This window comes from Schistocerca serialis, chromosome 6, assembly GCF_023864345.2.
Source record: "Schistocerca serialis cubense isolate TAMUIC-IGC-003099 chromosome 6, iqSchSeri2.2, whole genome shotgun sequence".
NCBI classification, from domain to species: Eukaryota; Metazoa; Arthropoda; class Insecta; order Orthoptera; family Acrididae; genus Schistocerca; species Schistocerca serialis.
The window spans coordinates 125,655,568-125,676,878 of NC_064643.1; the positions used below are offsets into that span (position 1 = coordinate 125,655,568).

General features: G+C 46.1%; 1 protein-coding gene across 3 annotated transcripts in view; it reads right to left on the minus strand.

Moving 5' to 3' along the window:
• LOC126483960 (inactive dipeptidyl peptidase 10) overlaps positions 1–21,311 on the minus strand; it is a 1,424,293-nt gene that overhangs the window by 239,814 nt on the left and 1,163,168 nt on the right. For all 3 annotated transcript variants that reach the window (XM_050107257.1, XM_050107256.1, XM_050107255.1), the window contains exon 8: positions 1,961–2,175. In XM_050107257.1, coding sequence (XP_049963214.1) covers positions 1,961–2,175 — 215 coding nt within the window. The remainder of the gene's footprint in view (positions 1–1,960; positions 2,176–21,311) is intronic.

The following is a 21,311-nucleotide window of genomic DNA, read 5'->3' on the forward strand; positions in this document are numbered from 1 at the left end:
AGATCCGGAGATCTTGCTGGCCAGGGTAGTTGACTTACACCTTCTAGAGCACGTTGGGTGGCACGGGATACATGCGGACGTACATTGTCCTGTTGGAACAGCAAGTTCCCTTGCCGGTCTAGGAATGGTAGAACGATGGGTTCGATGACGGTTTGGATGTACCGTGCACTATTCAGTGTCCCCTCGACGATCACCAGTGGTGTACGGCCAGTGTAGGAGATCGCTCCCCACACCATGATGCCGGGTGTTGGCCCTGTGTGCCTCGGTCGTATGCAGTCCTGATTGTGGCGCTCACCTGCACGGCGCCAAACACGCATACGACCATCATTGGCACCAAGGCAGTAGCGACTCTCATCGCTGAAGACGACACGTCTCCATTCGTCCCTCCATTCACGCCTGTCGCGACACCACTGGAGGCGGGCTGCACGATGTTGGGGCGTGAGCGGAAGACGGCCTAACAGTGTGCGGGACCGTAGCCCAGCTTCATGGAGACGGTTGCGAATGGTCCTCGCCGATACCCCAGGAGCAACAGTGTCCCTAATTTGCTGGGAAGTGGCGGTGCGGTCCCCTACGGCACTGCGTAGGATCCTACGGCCTTGGCGTGCATCCGTGCGTCGCTGCGGTCCGGTCGCAGGTCGATGGGCACGTGCACCTTCCGCCGACCACTGGCGACAACATCGATGTACTGTGGAGACCTCACGCCCCACGTGTTGAGCAATTCGGCGGTACGTCCACCCGGCCTCCCGCATGCCCACTATACGCCCTCGCTCAAAGTCCGTCAACTGCTCATACGGTTGACGTCCACGCTGTCGCGGCATGCTACCAGTGTTAAAGACTGCGATGGAGCTCCGTATGCCACGGCAAACTGGCTGACACTGACGGCGGCGGTGCACAAATGCTACGCAGCTAGCGCCATTCGACGGCCAACACCGCGGTTCCTGGTGTGTCCGCTGTGCCGTGCGTGTGATCAATGCTTGTACAGCCCTCTCGCAGTGTCCGGAGCAAGTATGGTGGGTCTGACACACCGGTGTCAATGTGTTCTTTTTTCCATTTCCAGGAGTGTAGTAGAATAAGGAGGACACATACAGTCATTACGAATCGAGCATCGTGTCATAGTCTCACGTTAACTCCCTGTAAATAGTCGAGCTCTGTAGCTCTCAAGGAGTTGATGGTTGGGATCGATATCATTGACAGTAATAGCACTCGATTTCATTATTACGATATTGTGCGAATCTATGTCCTAGATACTCCAGAACAGTCAACGGAGCAGACGAAGATGTACATGAGATTACGGTCTTTGCGCTGATAAACTTCATACTGCTCGCCACCTACTACTGCTGATGGAGAAGCTGTCTGTCATCCAAAAACACCATATCGTGGAGTGCTGACAGCACCGAACTTAAGCGTGGAAACCGGCAGCAGGGTCTTGTGGGGTCCACGTTCGTGTTCAGCACTTTAGGCGTCTCCAGGTGCTGAAACGTACCAGACCGGTAGGAAGGAGATCACCCGACCACACGACTTCCAACACCACATCGCTGATGGGTCATCAGGCATCACCAAAGAATTTGGCGTGGGGTCGAGCACAGTCGAGCGGCTAGTACGTTGAACATTCACATGGGCCTCCAGACGAGGAGATGACTCGGCAGGCGTTAGCGGGAATCCAACATGCAGCTTAAGGTGGCATCGGGTATAAGACCGCCGTGGAACAGGATGACTGGAGACATGTTTAATAAACAACCGAACTTTGGCAATGTTTTACTAGTGCCAGAGACGCTCCACAGGTAGCCAATTATGCAGAGGTATCTTTACTCGGGCCCTCTGTAGTGGGAAAAAAGCCTCATTCTTTGTATCATGGAGGGGGGGGGGGGGGAGAGGGAGGAGGGAAGGAAATGTAGGTATCGGCCGTCACTCGGCTGGAAAGTGAAAGATGTGGGCAGAGAGATGGCGCGCCGGCACTCACCCTGGTAGAGCCAGTCTGGGACGCCGTTGTAGAAGACGCCGGGCTGGCCGGTGTCGGTGAGCCGCACGTCGAGGTCGGAGATGGGCGCGGGCCGCAGGTAGAGGTCGTTGTCGGCCACCAGCAGCAGCGCCGTCGAGTTGCCCAGCCAGGTGGCGCGCTGCAGCCGCGTCTGCTGCACCTTGGGCTTGTCGCTCAGCCGCACCGGGATGTGGTGGCTGCGGACACGGGCCACCGACACAGCGTTACACACCTACCACCAACTAACTGCTCCAGGTACCAGGAAGCATCCCACCGAGCCACTGACATACCTCACTACCTGCACCACCATAATAACCGCCCCCTACCTACATCTACATCTACATACATACTCCGCAATTCACTATACGGTGCGTGAGGGAGGGTACCTCGTACCACAACTAGCATCTTCTGTCCCTATTCCAAATAGAACGAGGGAAAAATGACTGGCTATATTCCTCTATACGAGCCCTAATCTCTCTTTGTGATTTTTCTGCGAAATATAAGTTGACGGCAGTAAAATTGTACTGCAGTCTACCTCAAATGCTGGTTCTCTAAATTTCCCCAGTAGCGATTCACGAAAAGAACGCCTCCTTTCCTCTAAAGATTCCCACCCGAGTTCCTGAAGCATTTCCGTAACACTCACGTGATGATCAAACCTACCAGTAACAAATCTAGCAGCCCGCCTCTGAATTGCTTCTATGTCCTCCCTCAATCCGACCTGATAGGGATCCCAAACGCTCGAGCAGTACTCAAGAATTGGTCGTATTAGTGTTTTATAAGCGGTCTGCTTTACAGATGAACCAAATCTTCCCAAAATTCTACCAATGAACCGAAGACGACTATCCGCCTTCCCCACAACTGCCATTACGTGCTTGTCCCACTACATATCGCTCTGCAATGTTACGCCCAAATATTTAATCGACGTGGTTGTGTCAAGCGCTACACTACTAATGGAGTATCCAAACATTACGGGATTTTTTTCTATTCATCTGACAACTTGGGCATAGCCAGTCACACTGCGTCCTATCCTTCTGACACTCCCAGTCATCCTTATGACTACCACCTTTTCCTGGTAGTCCAAGATTGCACATATATCAAAGTTCAATTTCAATATACACTGGCGGAAAAAAGTCGCAACACTAAAAAGTAATTAATGTAAAATAATGAAATTTCGGGAATACATTTTTCTAGCTAACATATTGAAGTGAATAACATTGTACGATGATAAAATGTTTCAAATGGCTCTGAGCACTATGGGACTTAACATCTGTGGTCATCAGTTCCCTAGAACTTAGAACTACTTAAACCTAACTAACCTAAAGACATCACACACATCCATGCCCAAGGCAGGATTCGAACCTGCGACCGTAGCGGTCGCGCAGTTCCAGACTGAAGTGCCTAGAACCGCTCGACCATACCGGCCGGCTGTACGATGACAGGTTAATATAAGCGGGAGATAATCTATGTTAATGTAAGCTATTGCAAAGGTGAAATACTGGTACATTAACAACCTATGTAAGGGCCAGACTGTTGACTGCAGTTTCCAAACGTGCATCCGTTGTGTTGTACATGTGCTGGATCTAAGTTTGCGGGTTTGGCTCCAATGGCTGTTGCAGTTGGACGGTCAATACAGGATCAGTTAATGCTGTTTCAGGATGATGCTGTAGTTGTCAGATGACGACCCGTATGTACTCTATTGGAGAAAGGTATAGTGATCGAGCAGGCCAAGACAACACGTCGACAGTCTGTAGAGCATTTGGGTTACAGCAGTGCTATTTGGCCAAGCGTTATCCTGTTGGAATACGCCCCCTGGAATGTTGTTCAGGAATGGCACCACAACAGGTCCAATCACCAGATTGACGTACAAATTTCCAGTCAGAGTGCTCCCGCTGTCTTACTAAATCGCGCCCATAGACCGTAAGTCCAGTTGTAGGGCCAGTGTGTCTACAAAGCAGACAGGTTGGTTGCAGGCATTCAACTAACTTCCCCCTAATCAACACGCGGCCATCACTGGCACTGAGCAGAACCAGCTCTCATCACAAAACACAACAGACATCCATCCTGCCCTGCAATGAGCTCTCGCTTGACACCACTGAAATCGCAAATGGCGGTTATTTGGGGTCAGTGCGATGCATGCTACATGCGTCTGGCTCCCAGATCGTGAAATAAATGACTTGTAACAGTTCGTTGTGTCATTCTGGTGCCAACTGCAGGTAAAATTACTGCTGCAGATGCAGTACGATGTGCGAGAGCTATACGCCGAAACGGTAATGCTACGTGGCCGTTCGGAGTACGGTCTTCTTGCCACCATATATTCTGTTGACCACTACTGCCAGTATTCATGTACAGCAGCTAAATTCCTGTCAAATCTTTCTACAGTATAGCAGAAGGATAATGTGGCTTCTCGTAGTCTTGTTACGAGATCTTGTTCAATCTCAGTCAGGTGTTGATAACGGCGTGTTTGTCCCCTTAAAGGCATTCTTGACTGATATCGGTTCACCACATCCAATCTTAAAGGTGAGCAAGGCTCACCGCCGTTACAGCGTGTATTTTGAGCGATGATGAGTTGCATACTGATAGTGGAGCTACCAGCGCCAGTCTTAGGCGACTGGCGCGGAATTTAAACAAGACGTCAGCGTTCAAATGCAGAAGCACGCCTACTAACTTTCGTTTATGTCGCAGAACTTTTTCTTGGTGTCGTGATTTTTTCCATGATTACATGACGTAAAGTACCTGGACACCTACGCTATGTGATCAAAAGTATTTCGACACCCCCAAAAACATAGTTTTTCGTATTAGGTGCATTGTGCTGCTACCTACTGCCAGGTACTCCATATCAGCAACCTCAGTAGTCATTAGACATCGTGAGAGAGCAAAATGGGGGGCGCTCAGCAGAACTCACGTGGTCAGATGATTGGGTATCACTTGTGTCATACGTTTGTACGTGAGATCTCCACACTCCTAAACATCCCTAGGTCCTCTGTTTCCGATGTGATAGTGAAGTGGTAACGTGAAGGGACACGTACAGCACAAAAGCGTACAGGCCGACCTCGTCTGTTCACTGACAGAGACCGCAGACAGTTGAAGAGGGTCGTAATGTGTACTAGACAGACATCAGTCCAGACCATCACACAGGGATTCCAAACTGCATCAGGATCCACTGCAAGTACTATGACAGCTGGAGGGAGGTGAGAAAACTTGCAGTTCATGGTCGAGCGGCAGCTCATAAGCCACACATCACGCCGGCAAACGCCAAACGACGCCTCGCTTGGTGTAAGGAACGTAACCATTGAACGATTGAACAGTGGAAAAACGTTCTGTGGAGTGATGAATCACGGTATACAATGTGGCGATTCGATGGCAGGGTGTGGGTATGGCGAGTATCCGGTAAACGTCATCTGCCGGCTTGTGTAGTGCCAACAGTAAAATTCGGAGACGGTGGTGTTATGGTGCGGTCGTGTTTTTCATAGAGGGGGCTTGCACCCCTTGTTTTTTTGCGTGGCACTATCACAGCACAGATCTACATTGATGTTTTAAGCACCTTCTTGCTTCCCACTGTTGAATAGCAATTCGGCGATGGCGATTGCATCTTTCAATACGATCGAGCAGCTGTTCGTAGTGCACGGCTTGTGGCGGAGTGGTTACACGACAATAACACCCTTGTAATGGACTGGCATGCAGAGAGTCGTGACCGGAATCCTACAGAACACCTTTGGAATGTTTGGGAATGCCGAGGGCCAACACAATATTGAATTCCAGAATTACCGATGGAGGGCACCACGAACTTGTAAGTCATTTTCAGCCAGGTGTCCGGACACTTTTGATCACCTTTCACGCTAGTGAAGGCCATACATGCATGGTCTCTTCCGAATGGCCTTCTGACCAAAAAGCAGTTCTAACAGCTGGAGTTCAAAGGTTTTTTTAATCATGCATTTTGCGTTCTTGTGGAAATGTTTCCATAGCAACTTTCATGCACTGACAAATATTTCTTCACATCTAACTGAGAAGTGAAGTAACAATAATCATAAATTTAGCTTTAAATTTTTTTAATGTGACTAAATATTTTCTTAAAAAATTTCATCCTCTATTGCACTGCCTTACGAGATGTATTTCTAGAAACACTGTAACACGTATTTTTTCGTTTGTTTATTCACTTAACAGACAGATACTTTCAAGAAGCCTTTCATACCGTACTTCACCTCCTTGGGTGTGGCATTTCGGACAATCCCTTCTTAAAAGATGCCTACAATATAAGATCTGCACCCCATCCAAACTTTAAATTTCTATCATTAACGGTTTGGGGTGGACGATGATGAGTCGCTGAGCCTGTATGACCCTATTTCATCCACTTAAGGGTTTGAATTTCCAAAAACAGTGACATAAGTGTGTTTTATTTCTAATAGAGAAGCCAAATTTAAATGTTCACAGATTTAACTTTAAAATTGCTTTCATGATAAAATATTTTCATAAAAAATCTCAATCCCTATTTCACTCTTTTATGAGTTCAGTTTCCAGAAGCACTGAAACACGTATTTTCTTATTTGTAACAGAGAAGTCAAATACCAATGTTCATAGATGTAGCTTCAAAAATACAGGGTTATTACAAATGACTGAAGCGATTTCACAGCTCTACAATAACTTTATTATTTGAGATATTTTCACAATGCTTTGCACACACATACAAAAACTTAAAAAGTTTTTTTAGGCATTCACAAATGTTCGATATGTGCCCCTTTAGTGATACGGCAGACATCAAGCCGATAATCAAGTTCCTCCCACACTCGGCGCAGCATGTCCCCATCAATGAGTTCGAAAGCATCGTTGATGCTTGCTCGCAGTTCTGGCACGTTTCTTGGTAGAGGAGGTTTAAACACCTAATCTTTCACATAACCCCACAGAAAGAAATGGCATGGGGTTAAGTCGGGAGAGCGTGGAGGCCATGACATGAATTGCTGATCATGATCTCCACCACGACCGATCCATCGGTTTTCCAATCTCCTGTTTAAGAAATGCCGAACATCATGATGGAAGTGCGGTGGAGCACCATCCTGTTGAAAGATGAAGTCGGCGCTGTCGGTCTCCAGTTGTGGAATGAGCCAATATTCCAGCATGTCCAGATACACGTGTCCTGTAACGTGTTTTTCGCAGAAGAAAAAGGGGCCGTAAACTTTAAACCGTGAGATTGCACAAAACACGTTAACTTTTGGTGAATTGAGAATTTGCTGCACGAATGCGTGAGGATTCTCCACCGCCCAGTTTCGCACATTGTGTCTGTTCACTTCACCATTAAGAAAAAATGTTGCTTCATCACTGAAAACAAGTTTCGCACTGAACGCATCCTCTTCCATGAGCTGTTACAACCGCGCCGAAAATTCAAAGCGTTTGACTTTGTCATCGGGTGTCAGGGCTTGTAGCAATTGTAAACGGTAAGGCTTCTGCTTTAGCCTTTTCCGTAAGATTTTCCAAACCGTCGGCTGTGGTACGTTTAGCTCCCTGCTTGCTTTATTGGTCGACTTCCGCGGGCTACGCGTGAAACTTGCCCGCACGCGTTCAACCGTTTCTTCGCTCACTGCAGGCCGACCCGTTGATTTCCCCTTACAGAGGCATCCAGAAGCTTTAAACTGCGCATACCATCGCCGAATGGAGTCAGCAGTTGGTGGATCTTTGTTGAACTTCGTCCTGAAGTGTCGTTGCGCTGTTATGACTGACTGATGTAAGTGCATTTCAAGCACGACATACGCTTTCTCGGCTCCTGTCGCCAATTTGTCTCACTGCGCTCTCGAGCGCTCTGGCGGCAGAAACCTGAAGTTCGGCTTTAGCCGAACAAAACTTGATGAGTTTTTCTACGTATCTGTAGTGTGTCGTGACCATATGTCAATGAATGGAGCTACAGTGAATTTATGAAATCGCTTCAATCATTTGTAATAGCACTGTACTTTAGTAGTTATCTAATAATGATATATTTTCAGAAAAAGCTTTCGCCCACCACTTCACTCCTATAGGGTTAAATTTCCAAAAATACTGAAAGACGTTGAGCCGTGAGCCGTGATAAAAATTGCTGTTTTGAAGAGCGCGCCGCAGCGCGTAGCGTGAAGCAGTCGCCCTCCGTTTCTGGCGGTGGCGCCGCTGTGGCAATCGCAGCTTTGGTGTCTCCCTCTGGTGGGAAAGGGGAAAGGTTGCCTGTTCACGTGCATTTAAGGGGCGCTATGAGCCTGGGTGAGTCTGGAGTCAGTCTGGGGTCAGTCTCTCGTCCCCCCCCTGGCTAGTCTGTCTCTCGTCCGCAATTGTTAGGCAGTTAGTGTCTGTCTGTCGTTCGGAGTGCTAGTATGTCTATCGTTCGGATCAACCTTTAAAGCCGGCAGAATGAGAGTCTTTCCACTCCGCCAGTAAGAGAACTCAGCGAGTGGTCGTTCGGTCAGGGCTTAGCTCCTGCATCGGAGTCTGCGCGTTAGGCAGCCAGTCTGCTCGAATTTGCTCAGGCAATGGTCATTGGCGGTTGGATCTATCGAATGGTCGGTCGCGCACTGAGACACAAGATGACTTGTCCGTCTTGAGCGTCGGCGATGTGAGGTCGCCACGTGAGTCCAGTCGGCCGCGCCGTGTACCGAGGGGTAGTGGCTTCGCGGTCGACACGAGGGCAACAGGAGTCAACCCACGACATCAGTCTGGCCGGTGCGAGCTGCGACGCCGTGAGACGGGAGATCGGCGCGCCTTCCTGCGTCCGTTGAAGCGGCTGGCAGCGGACCGTTCGGGAGAGCGATTTGGAGGTGCTGCGCCAGGTCTTCTCGAGAAATCGCAGTTTATTAGAAGTTAAGTGATTGGTGATATGTTGTTTCATTTAATCTTGTTAAATTCTCCTTGTTTTCTTGGTGAAGTCACCAGCCGTCTTGCTTTGGGGTCGTCCCACCATTCTTCTCCGTTTGCCCATCCGCGGGAAGGGGGTTGTTTATAAACTGGGTGGTCAGTTTTTCCCTTGTGGGGCAGGGGCGTGTTAGAGAAACCGGCGGTTCTGGTAATCTCCCTATCAATCTAGCGTACGTTAGTAACTGCCTCTGTCATGTTTGTCGGATTTGGTGTGTTAACGAATTTATTGCTTGGAGTGTAACGGCCCAATACCTGAAATATATTTTGATCTTGCCTATGATCTTGAGAGGCGGTATCTGTGCACTGTAGAGCATCTTAACGTGTTTGGCAAACCTTGTAGAATTTTATATAAGATGGCATTTCATGGGCTTTTATTTAAGTGCTCATTTTAGTATATAAAGTTGCCACTCTTTCACCGTAAGACTTTTCTTTGAAAATCAAGTTGCACATTCGGTGGCAAAGTTAATATTTTAATTTTTAGTGTTTTGTACCATTTCCATCCCTCCTACGGGGGTGCATAGTTTGTGTGCTTGTGTAAATTGTTAAAAAATTTAGTTTAAAGTAGTCTGGTGTGTTTCAGATTTGCTCCAGTGTATTCTTTCAGAGGCTGTTGTGAGCGGTCGTAACTACGGCTGTGTCAAAAGGGAGCGGCAAGGTTCTCTACCCGAAAGCTCTTACAGATAAAACTTGTTTCTTTCTTTGTAACTTGATATTTAGAGGGTGCTTTCTGGTTATAATTTTAAGTCTGTTTTTTTAATGCTTTCAGGCAATATTAATGTGAAGAAGATTCCCATTTGTCAAAAGGAATTTGCTTATGATTTCAACAGTTACTGCCTGGCAACTACTTCCACGCCTAACTAGTGTGATTGAATGTGTTAATGTTCTTGATGAATCGCTAGTAAATAAAATAAATTCTTAAGAATATTCTTTGAAAATAAACGACGGTTCACACGTATTTTTTTTATTTCCGACCGAGAAACCAAATATCAATTTTCGTAGGTCCAGCTCCAAAACTGCCTTAATAGCGACATTTTCCAACAAAAACCTTCATCCCCTATTTCACCCCTTCGGATTGGAATTTCGAAAAATCCCTTCTTAAACGACGCCTACAGTATAAGATACACACCTTCTCCAATTTTCAAGATTCCGTCCTTAGGGGGTTGGGCTGGACGACCATGAGTCAGTCAGTCAGTCAGGATATTGCCTTTTATATATAGAGATTGGTTTACTTAACCTGGCATCTCAAGGGCCATCAGGCTCTCACTTCGGTATAACCAGGCGTTCTACATGTTTTTCAATAGATGTACTACATTAGCCATATTGTACTAAATTTAGAAGATAAAAGTAACATTAGTACAGGCAAAACACCAGAATCCACAGTTATACATCTGCAGCCAATCCTGTTTCGTGCGAAAGGAATAATAATGATAATAATAATAATAATAGCAATAACAATACGCTGCCAGACAAAATACGCGAGGCATCTAGATGAGGTGGTCGGTGTCACTGTAACTTCGTACAAGTATACACCATCGACCGGTACGTAAGCAATTAGAACTGCAGTTCTCTGTGACGGATAGAAGGGCCAGCAGAGAGCATTAGTATTGTTCGTGTTTGGTGCCGTTACCAGTAGTAGGCCTGTTAGTCTATATAAGCGGCGCGAACGGCGTCAGACGTTGAGTGTTCATTGTGAAGGGCACAATGCAGTCGTATGAGACAGCAATATCAGCTCCAGACAGAGTCTGAACTGTGTCAGATGTGGGTCTCCATTTGGCCGGCTGGTCGAAGAGTACAGGGTCCAGATTTGTGGGTCATTCGGATGAGACGGAAGTCTGATGTTAGTCTGCATGGAAACACGATGGCAGGCTTACTCATCATGAAGACTTCGGTCGACCACGACGGACCACCACACTGGAGGACAGCCGCATTGCGCGTCAAGTTCAACGTAACCATTTCAGATCTGCGCCAGAAATCCGAAAACAAGTAATGGGCCTACGCGTAACATTATCTGTCATCCCGCTCAATCGGCTGGAGACTAGCAGCAGGCCAAGCAAGGAACTACCTTCCATGTGTCCACTGCCATTAACAACGTAAAACAAATGGTAGTGTTTGGATTGTACCGTGAATGAAAAGCGTGGACTGCTCATGAATGACGTTGTCTTGTGTTGAGTGACGACCTGCGCTTGTGCACTTCCCCAGATGACCATCGTCGACGGCTATGCCGGCGTCGTGCGGAGAGGTCTCACTATTTCATTGTTTTGGAGAGGAATAGTTATGTTACTTCTGGTGCCTTGTTGTGGGAAGCCAACGGGAATGACTTCGGATCACACAGCTGGTACTGACTGAAGGAACACTAATGGCACAGCGGCGTGTCACGGACATACTGTGTCCTCATGTGTTACCTCTCAAGCGACATTGTTTTTACGCTACAGAGTAAAAGAGTGGAAGAAATTAAAATTTTTGTTGAGTTTAAGCTGGCACAGCCGCAGGCAACACCATGCAGTTATTTTTTTACGATATATTCCTAAGATCCTGATCTCAAGCAACCATGAAAATTTCCATGATACTTTTATCAGTTTCCAAGACATAGAGGTTCAAAACATTCCTACTTCTACACGTAAGACACGTGAGTAAAACCCGGTGTGAGACGAAAACGTAATTTATAAAGTGACATAGCACGGAGGAATATGATGTAAAGTGTCTCCGTTATCATCCGGGAACACGATGTTCTAGTACTGAAGGACATGCAAAGTTTTTTCGCACGTAGAGTCCGGTGTGAGGTGTAAAATTAATTTCGCGTTGTTTCAATTTCACGTAAGTAAATTATCTAAATTTTACTGACCAACGCATTTCTTTCCATTTGAGTTACATACCCCGCTGCAGGTAGGGAAAAGAAGGAAACCAGCGGAAAAATCCTCCTGTTGGAGCACAAAAAATGCAAATATGTTCCTGTTTATTTAACAGACTTCGCCTGAAAAGTGAGGTGCCAGCTGCCTTATTCTACCTTCTTTAGAATCTTAAAAAATTTTGGCATGCGAACATATTGCGCTTTATCATGTTGAGAGAGAAGAAGACACTGACAATGGTAAAGAGACGGAAAAGTAATAAATATTGAACGATAGTAGACAGTGATCGTCTTACAGAAAGGGCGAAGGAGACAATTGCAGTACGAGAGACACAGAGGAACACAGTCACAGTGGAACGTGATTGACAGTGTCAGAACAGTGCTACGAAAACAGTGAAGGAGACATTGCCAGGTTGGAAGGAATAAAGAGATAATGAGAGATTATATGACATGACAACGTGGAAGAAAGGGATAGTGGCAGTGAGAGGAGGTAGCAGCTGTGGGAAGGAAGGAATGAGATATTAGTAGTAAGAGAGAGCAGGAGGGAGACAGTAATAGTGAGACGAGACTGTAATAGAACGGCACAACAAAGGGACTGTTTCTGTGACACAGGAGACAATGACAGGGAGGCACAAAGAGAGATAACGACAATGAGTTGGAGTGAATGAAAGAGTGAGAATAGGCAAGTGAGACTGGATGAGCTGCTTACAGCGACGGAATAGTAGGTGAGTGTGGGTAGCAGTTAGGGGAGCTTTGGGAGTTTGAGAAGAGTTGCATGTAGGAAAAAGCGCATGTATGTTCGCATGCCAGAATTATTGGGAAAATTTTAAAGGTACTTAGGAAAGTAGAATGAGGGAGCTGGTACACTATTTTTCAGTCAGAGTATTTTAAATAAACAGAAACATATTCGCATTTTTTTTGTGCTCCAACAGGAGCTATTTCCACTTGTTTGCCATGTGAACAAGAATAAGTCCATAAATAAGTGCTCATTTCACCACGATACATTATTACGCCTGGTGACCCACGCAAGTACCACAATGACTGTCACTATTATCAACATTCCTTTCGACGATACATGTTTCGTTGCATCAATACAATTATCTGATGGGAGATTAGAAAATAAAGGAAAATAACGTGACTCGAATACAACACGGGCGAACTTCTAGTGAGTCCCCTTAGCCGGTTGCGCTTACGTCATGGCTCGACGGCCAGAGCTCTCTTAAAGTAGTCAACAGGCTAACAGAGTAATGGACATCGTTTTGCCCCAAATGCTTAGAAACGCTTTGTATTAATGCAGTATTCGTTACGTAGAAGTATGGTTTTCGGTCGTGTGAAATGTGAACAACTTCGGTGATCCGTTGAATACATGCTTCCCTTGTAAGTCTCATCTGCCAGCCCTCACTATCACAGTAGATGTTATTGTCACACACCTGTTCCCGAACTTTCATCTTCACGAAATCAATCAGAAGTATAGATACATTGCCTGTACGGATAGAACATTAGATCTGAACGAATTTTCTCTTAAGCGAGCTGAATCCTAGACCTATGTGAAATTGAAGTCAATTAGACTTAGTCGAATACGAACGGTTGCCGACACGTAATGAGGAGTTGACTGCAAAATACAAACGATGAGACCTTATTTCGACTGCGCATGTTTTTGTTTCAGGTCAGCCACCTCAAATGTTCTCTCCAAATCGGTTATAATTATGATTATAATGATGGTCCGTTTAAGTAACCAAAATCAATTTCATCAGCGCTCATAGTAAAACGTTGAAAGACGAATGTGGTTAAAAAGTTTAATAAACTGAGAAAAGGATTCTATAAAACCTTCTATCCATTCTCAAATTCACGGATACACTCAAAGTAGGACACGTACCTGTAAAACTACTAATTTGCCGTTTTTTAATGTACTGTTAATCGTGCAAAAACAAATCGAACTTAAATACTAGGTAAGTATTGACTGTCTGATGACTTGCATAAAAATGGATGACAACACACTAGCCGGGCTCTGTGGCCGAGAGGTTCTAGGCGCTTCAGTCCGGAACCGAGATGCTGCTACGGTTGCAGGTTCGAATCATGCCTCGGGCATGGATGTGTGTTATGTCCTTAGGTTAGTTAGGTTCAAGTAGTTCTAAGTCTAGGGGAGTGATGACATCAGATGTTAAGTCCCATAGTGCTCAGAGTCATTTGAACAACTTACTAAAACTTTCCGCCTTATAAATGAAGTAGAATGTCTGACAGAACACAGAATCATAAAACACGTAGCACTTTCAACTCATCGTCACCTGAGTTGGTTAACCAGATTCTGCCCTCTTGTCATGATATATTCATTTGGCTAAAAAGTGAGATACAGACCACGAGCACTGCACAAACAAAGGAGCAGTTGATTCGTCATAAGAAGCACAATAATGCTAATTGGTCGCTGGAAGAACGAACATCACGCCTGTTTATTAGAGTGGCCGCCGAGCATAGCTTGTTGCCCCTTACTTCCAGACAATCTTCACCGAGCGAGGTGGCGCAGTGGTTAGACACTGGACTCGCATTCGGGAGGACGACGGTTCAATCCCGCGTCCGGCCACCCTGATTTAGGTTTTCCGTGATTTCCCGAAATCGCTCCAGGCAAATGCCGGGATGGTTCCTTTCAAAGGGCACGGCCGACTTCCTTCCCCGTCCTTCCCTAATCCGATGAGACTGATGACCTCGCTGTCTGGTCTCTTTCCCCAAACCAACCAACCAACCAAACAATCTTCCTGCCGTTTCCTCCTGCTCTGTCTGAGCGCAGGCGCAGAGTCTACTAAAGAGTACTTAGGGAGTAAGAGCGGGTGAGAAATTCCATACTTGGAATATGTTTCAAACAATCTAGTGGCTAAATGATTGCATACATCTCTTTGTCTTGAACTGTCAGTTCATTTAGTAAGCTTTATAAGATGGGACGACCAAAGATCCATTTCTTCAGTGTGGATGTACACCAACCAGGAATCCGAAATGGTAAGTGAGAACGTTCATAGGTAGGTGACAGTAAGATTGTAGTGTGCAACAGGCTGCGAGTTTGCGTCGGAGGGGAATCGTTCTCGCATGGGCATAGTGGTTAAGGCGACGTCTCGCCTTAAGAAAGAGATCCGGGTTCGAGTCCCGGTCCGGCGCAACTTTTCACTTGTTGCCATTGATTGATATCAGTGCACAGATACGGCTAAGGTCAGTGAAAATCTGTAAATATTATTTGTATGGCCCGTGGACCACGCAAAGTATAACTATGACGGTGCATGAGGGACAGCTTGCTGTAATCGAGTTGGGAATTCGAAGAGTTCGTCCCAACCTTGGAGCACCGTTTCCTGCAGCATGACAGTGCCAGGCCACACACGAGAGCTGCGACATCTGCAACCAGTTCGACGCCTTCGGTTCACTGTTAACGATCATTCTCCATACAGTCCCGAATCGGCCCCACCCGGTTTTCGCCTGTTTCCGAGACTTAAAGAACATCTTCGAGGACTTCACTTTCATATCGATGAAGCGGTGCAAGGAGAGGTGAGGTTGTGGTTCCGTTAACAAAGTCAAACATCCTACAGTGACAGTATCAAATGTGTTCGTCGCCAGGGTAACTATATTGATAAATAAATACGTAGACATGAAAAATAAAGATGTAGAATGTTTCTTTTATTTAAGGATCTTTGAGAGTTTTCACACACGCGTAACAATTGGGATGCATTACTTCTCAGCAAGCCCTCGTAATTACTATACTCATTGAAAATACAGGGTGGGGAAAATGAAACTGTTGTCGAAAGTATATCATGGCCCTTAACCCCATAGGCAATCCACCGTGCATTATCCAAACCAGAAATGGATAATGATTGTTCGGTTTCCTATCATAAGGTGCATGAAACATTTTCCCTGCCTAATTTATAAGGCATAACACAATTAAAGGATCACTTTTTCGAAACCCCGCAATTGTTTCCCACTGCGATGCCTAAGTTTGAAATTTGGCTCAACGGTGCCAGCAACCTGCCTCTGAAAAGGTGCTAAAGCGTGGCGCCCATCGACTCGGCGACGCTTCAAAAAGCAATGTGTTCGTACTTGCGAAAACATGGCCAGAGCCCAGACGTTCGTGTGAGGTGTAAGGTGTGTTAATGACGTCACAGCGGCAGCAAATTTGAGCGTAATTCTGCCGAGTCCCATCGTGGACGTTTCGCACGATGGGAAGGTCGTCAGACCCTGTCTTCGCCATTTCACGCCTCCAATTGGACGCCTTTTCGATAAAGTCCAGCGCTGCGCCGTCCAGCGTTTAAATCTCGCGGCCTTCCTATGGGTGGCCAAGAAAACATTTCAAAGACGCCGCCGCTCAAAAAAAAAAAAAAAAAAAAAAAAAAAAAAAAAAAAAAAAAAAAAAAATGGCTCTGAGCACTATGCGACTTAACTTCTGAGGTCATCAGTCCCCTAGAACTTAGAACTACTTAAAGCTAACTAACCTAAGGACATCACACACATCCATGCCCGAGGCAGGATTCGAACCTGTGACCGTAGCGGTCGCGCGGTTCCAGACTGAAGCGCCCAGGCTGCCGTTCAGGGCGACACGAAAACACTTCAGAGGGCGGCGTAAACGGCATCGGTCAAACCAGCCCTACCGCTGTGGCGTTGTTTCCGAAACATGTCACAGTCTGAAACGAAAGTTTTCTGTGTGATGAGCACCAGGACGGTGTTCAACACTGCTGACACCCCCGGACGATTAAACATTCCAGCAAGGATATCGTGGGTTTGCAATCATGTTCAACGTGATCTGTCCGTTTGGAGCGTGGCGCGACGGCAGCTTTTCCTCTGGTTTACTGGGTGGAAACGTTCAAAACCATTCGGTGAAATTTGAACGTGATCCACACCAGTAATGTTCATATAGGCTTTGCATGCATGAGTAAAACGGTGAAGGGTCGCTCTAAGAATTCCCAGTTCCGCAACACCCTCAGTGCTACCTGCGCACCTTTGTTGCTCACTTTAAAAACGTACCTCTACAGAGACGACGACACCAACTCACCCGTGTGGAGCTCCGCTGCTGCTATAGCGTCTGAGGGGAGGCAACCCTTTCATCACCTCTTAGATTCCGCATGCGTGCCCTCAGGCTCTAGAGCAGCAACAGAGTGCCACTGACGTGGATTGGTGTCGTCGTCTCTGTAGAGGTACGTTTTTAAAGTGAGCAACAAAGGTGCGCAGGTAGCACTGAGGGTGTTGCGGAACTGGGAATTCTTAGAGGGACCCTTCTCCGTTTTATTGACGCATGTGTCAATGTTGCACTCCCGCCTGTGATCAGACCATAGGACGACGCCAAAATGGATGATTGAAAAAGCATAAGCATCCTTCGCTGCTTCGGGGCACGTCCAAATTTCGTCTAATAGCTTTGAACGGTACACAGCTGTTCCACCCTATATAACAGAGAAAAACTGCGATGGCGTTACGTTCCAAAGGAGTCAGACCGTGTCCAGTGTGGTTGAAGCCCCACGATGTCCTTCCAGATGGGCTGAAGTCTGGAGGACGAGTTCCACAGTGTTGTCAAGAACGCCGTCCTCTTGCTCACTGAACTGCGAATTGTAGTTTTCGATTCTGAACGGCGCAGTGGTGTGTCTGAAACGTGTCCTTTCGCCACTCATAAGAAAACCGTGCGATTTCAATATGGGCGGTGTGGTTCTGACGTCCATCGTGCATGGTGGATATTCGGTTCAGGGATGTGGAACGGTAATTAGGGATGTGATACCGTAAGTAGTTTTAGGATGTGGGTGGAGGTTAGTGGCGAGGACAGGCTCGAGGGGAGGAGAGGTATGTTGTGCTAGATCTCGTAGAACAAGTGCATACCTGGGCGGATTTTATGAGTGGGTAAAGGGAAGTGATTAAAGTTTCATTTGGATAGGATGTGGAGAGTATGTAGGTGAAGGTATGGGGAATGCACTGGAAATTGCGTGGCAGAATACTAGGATTGGATCGGAGGGGGAAGGGAGAGGAAAGTTAATCTGCAAGTAATGTAGAATATTCGTAGGCGTTCAGTACAAAAAAGAAAGCTGTAGGAGGATTTCATAAGCTGACAGAAGATTCGTGTAACGGGGGGAAAAGCGGATCCGAAAGGCTAGACGACGTGCGTGGCTCTCTAGGATCTGTAAAGCTTGACAAAATTTTGTAGGTGTATAAATCCGTGTTACATTTGCATAGCAAAGGATGGGTCGCATCAGGGATCTGTAGATGTGGAGGGTTGTGAAAAGGTGCAATCCCCGTGGTCGACCGGTTAGTAGGTTTAGTCGTTGATGTCTGTTGCGGGCGTTATGGTGACAGGTTAGGTAGTGAGATTTCTATGTTACTTGGCGATATAGCGATACTCAGAGGTATTTTAGTTTGTTAGTTAATTCGACAGGATGATGATAAATGAAAAGGTAAAAGTTATGGGGGCGGAAGCTGCAGGTGATTCGCCCTATGATTATTGCCTGGGTTTTGAAAGAATTTATTTTGGGTATATACTAGTTGCACCAAGAGCTGAATTGGTTGAGATGTATTTAGAGGGTGTATTGGATCACCGGAAGGTAGGATAGAGGGCTACGTATGCAATGTCAGCGGCTTACTGGAGGTTGGTTAGGCATATCAGCTGTGTATATGACATGCAGCAGTCAAGTGAGGACAGATCCTTGAGACACACCTGCAGTGGGATGTAAGATACAGGAATTGATGTTGTTAATGGTAACATAGGAAGGGCGGTTGGATAGAAGGGATGCGATAACATGGACGTAATTACATGGAAGAGGAGACCTGAATGCCGTTCACGGTCATACGCTTTTTCGATATAAAGGGGTTCAGAAATGGTGGATTTGCGGTTGTTGTTTGATGAGTTAGAGGTGAATACGGCACAGGAGTCCGTCATCAGAAGATAAGTTCGGATGAAAGCGACGTTGGTTGACAGGTGATTATGAGTGCTCTGACAGAGGACGGACTACAGGATGTGACGTGTCTCTCACCTAAACAAGTTGTTGGACAACAACATTGCTCAGTCTAATATAAACAGAATTATTGTGAGCGACAAAAGGATGTATTTTTACGTGGTGCTACGTAGTGAAAAAGTTTTGTGTACATGCTCCGGTAGCCTGATTTGCGCTCACGACGTACACTGGCGAGCCACAACATTATGACTACTGTCCGCCGTGGGAACGAATCACGCCGGGTACTTTTCGGGCACTTGGCGCAGTAAGGAAATTCTAAAAATCGGACAGAGACTAATAATGAATCTTTCTCGTCGCTATACCGTCCACTAATGGGGAAATTCCAAAGAGAATAAACAGGGTGTTTCAAAATTACTTTACAAACTTTGGAAAAATGTCCCTTACACAAAAACACGAAAATCCTTCGTTTTCGAATTATTAATGGAAGTTGACATTCAACGGCTTTCCAAGTACAACCCATCAACTTCCTTCTCTATGAACCCATTTGATTAACTGTATCTCAGGTGGCGTTGTGTTGTCAGGGAGACTGGTTTATACTCGCAATTGTGTTTATTTTCTGAAGGTAGCGAGTTAACGCAAAGTGCTCAGTTCAAACATGGCAGGATATTCGTTTTTGAGCACGCAGGCATGATTTTTTAGGTAAATGAACAGAGGTTGGACGACTGTATCAGACGGATTTTCCAGACCGAAGACAGTCGTGTAATCCAACCTGTGTATCATCGCGTTTCCGAAATAGAATCCATAGGATCATAGACTATTGACTGAGAAGGACCACGTGTTGCTCGTACGCCAGACCATCATGGGCACGTTCTTCGGGCTGCCGAAGAAGAGCCACGTATCAGCGCAAGACAAGTGGGTCTGGCATATCTTACATGTCCAAGTTCAGCTTGGAGCATGCTTCAGGTGCAGATTGTAAGTCAGTATCATCTCCAAAGTGTGAATAGTCTTACGCCTGCCGATCACCCGCCACAGGAGACTTGCCGAATATTAGTTGCACAAACTTCCAATCCGTTGTTTGTCCCTTCAGTCTTTTTTACAGACGAGGCAACGTTTGGAAGAGACGTATGCGCCAGTTGCAATTCTCATGCTACAGTAGAGGCTAGATATCAGCATCAGTTTAAGACTGTGTGCAGCGACATTGAACGGGACTGTCTGATGGTGCCATTCGTTGTCCCAGCACATCTTCCAGGTGCTGTCAATAGGGACTTCGTTCAGAACACTCTCCGAAATCTACTAGGACTGAGCTGCTGGAAATAGAAGGAACATGCGGGTTAGCCGGCCGAAGTGGCCGTGCGGTTCTAGGCGCTGCAGTCTGGAACCGCGAGACCACTACGGTCCCAGGTTCGAGTCCTGCCTCTGGCATGGATGTGTGTGATGTCCTTAGGTTAGTTAGGTTTAACTAGTTCTAAGTTCTATGGGACTAATGACCTCAGCAGTTGAGTCCCATAGTGCTCAGAGCCGTTTGACCCATTTGAACATGCGGGTTATGCATGAGGGAGCTACAGCACATTTCAGTCTGAGTGTTTGAGATGCACTGCCTGGTATCTAGCAATGCAGATGGATGGCTAGAGGAGAACCAGTGCTATGGTCTGCACGTTCCCCCGACCTCAATCTTTTGATTAGTATCTCTGGGGGCACCTGAAACAACTGGTCTATATAGGAGACCACTCAGATGCGGAAACTCTTTATCGAGCAGTCATTAAAGCCTGCGAAACCATTCGAAACCGTCAGGTTGTACTACCAGCCGCCATGTTCGTGTGGTCATTCTGCACTTGTTTCGAATGCGAGAGAATTCGTGTGTATTCTGTTAAACTACGTATTTACTGAATTGGTTTTCCAAATCATATCATGCCTCTCGTTTGCTCAGAGGACAACTGCATCCACAGAAGCAATAACACTACGAATACTTCTTATTTCAACTGAGTACTGTTTAAAAATATTATCTTTTAGTAGTCTTGTACAGTTTTTTGACACACCAGTGCAGAAAGAGCTTTTGTGTATTTAACTTTGCGAGAATATATTTGCTGGATTTGTTTTCCAAATCATGCTTCTCGTTTGTTCAGCGGTTAACTGCGTACACAGAAGCAAAACACTAAGAATAAAAATGGTTCCAATGGCTCTGAGCACTATGAAATTTAACATCTGAGGTCATCAGTCCCCTAGAACTTAGAACTACTTAAACCGAACTAACCTAAGGACAGCACGCACATTCATGTCCGAGGCAGGATTCGAACCTGCGACAGTAGCGGTCGCGCGTTTCCAGACTGAAGCGCCTAGAACCGCTCGGTCACAACGGCCGGCCACTAAGAATATTTATTATTTCAAACGAGTACTGTTTACAATTATCTTTTGATGATATTTACGTATGTTTTACACACTAGTGCAGAAACAGCTTTTGTGTGTTTAGTTTTACGTGAATTATGAACCTATTATTTTATTCCAGGTTTCAATTGATAAGCAAGCCGCTGACAAAGAAACGGGTTATTACAATGAGAAGAGGTGTCATGTTCTTTAGATTTTTCAAGTGACCTGCAAGAAATTAAATTGCGAAGATGGATACGTACAGAAACAGTATCGAACAAAAGGTGTTTACCGGAAAATCACAACAGTGTCAAAATATCGGAAGCATTGTCAATACCTGTATTCTCCTAGGAGGTAAAACTGT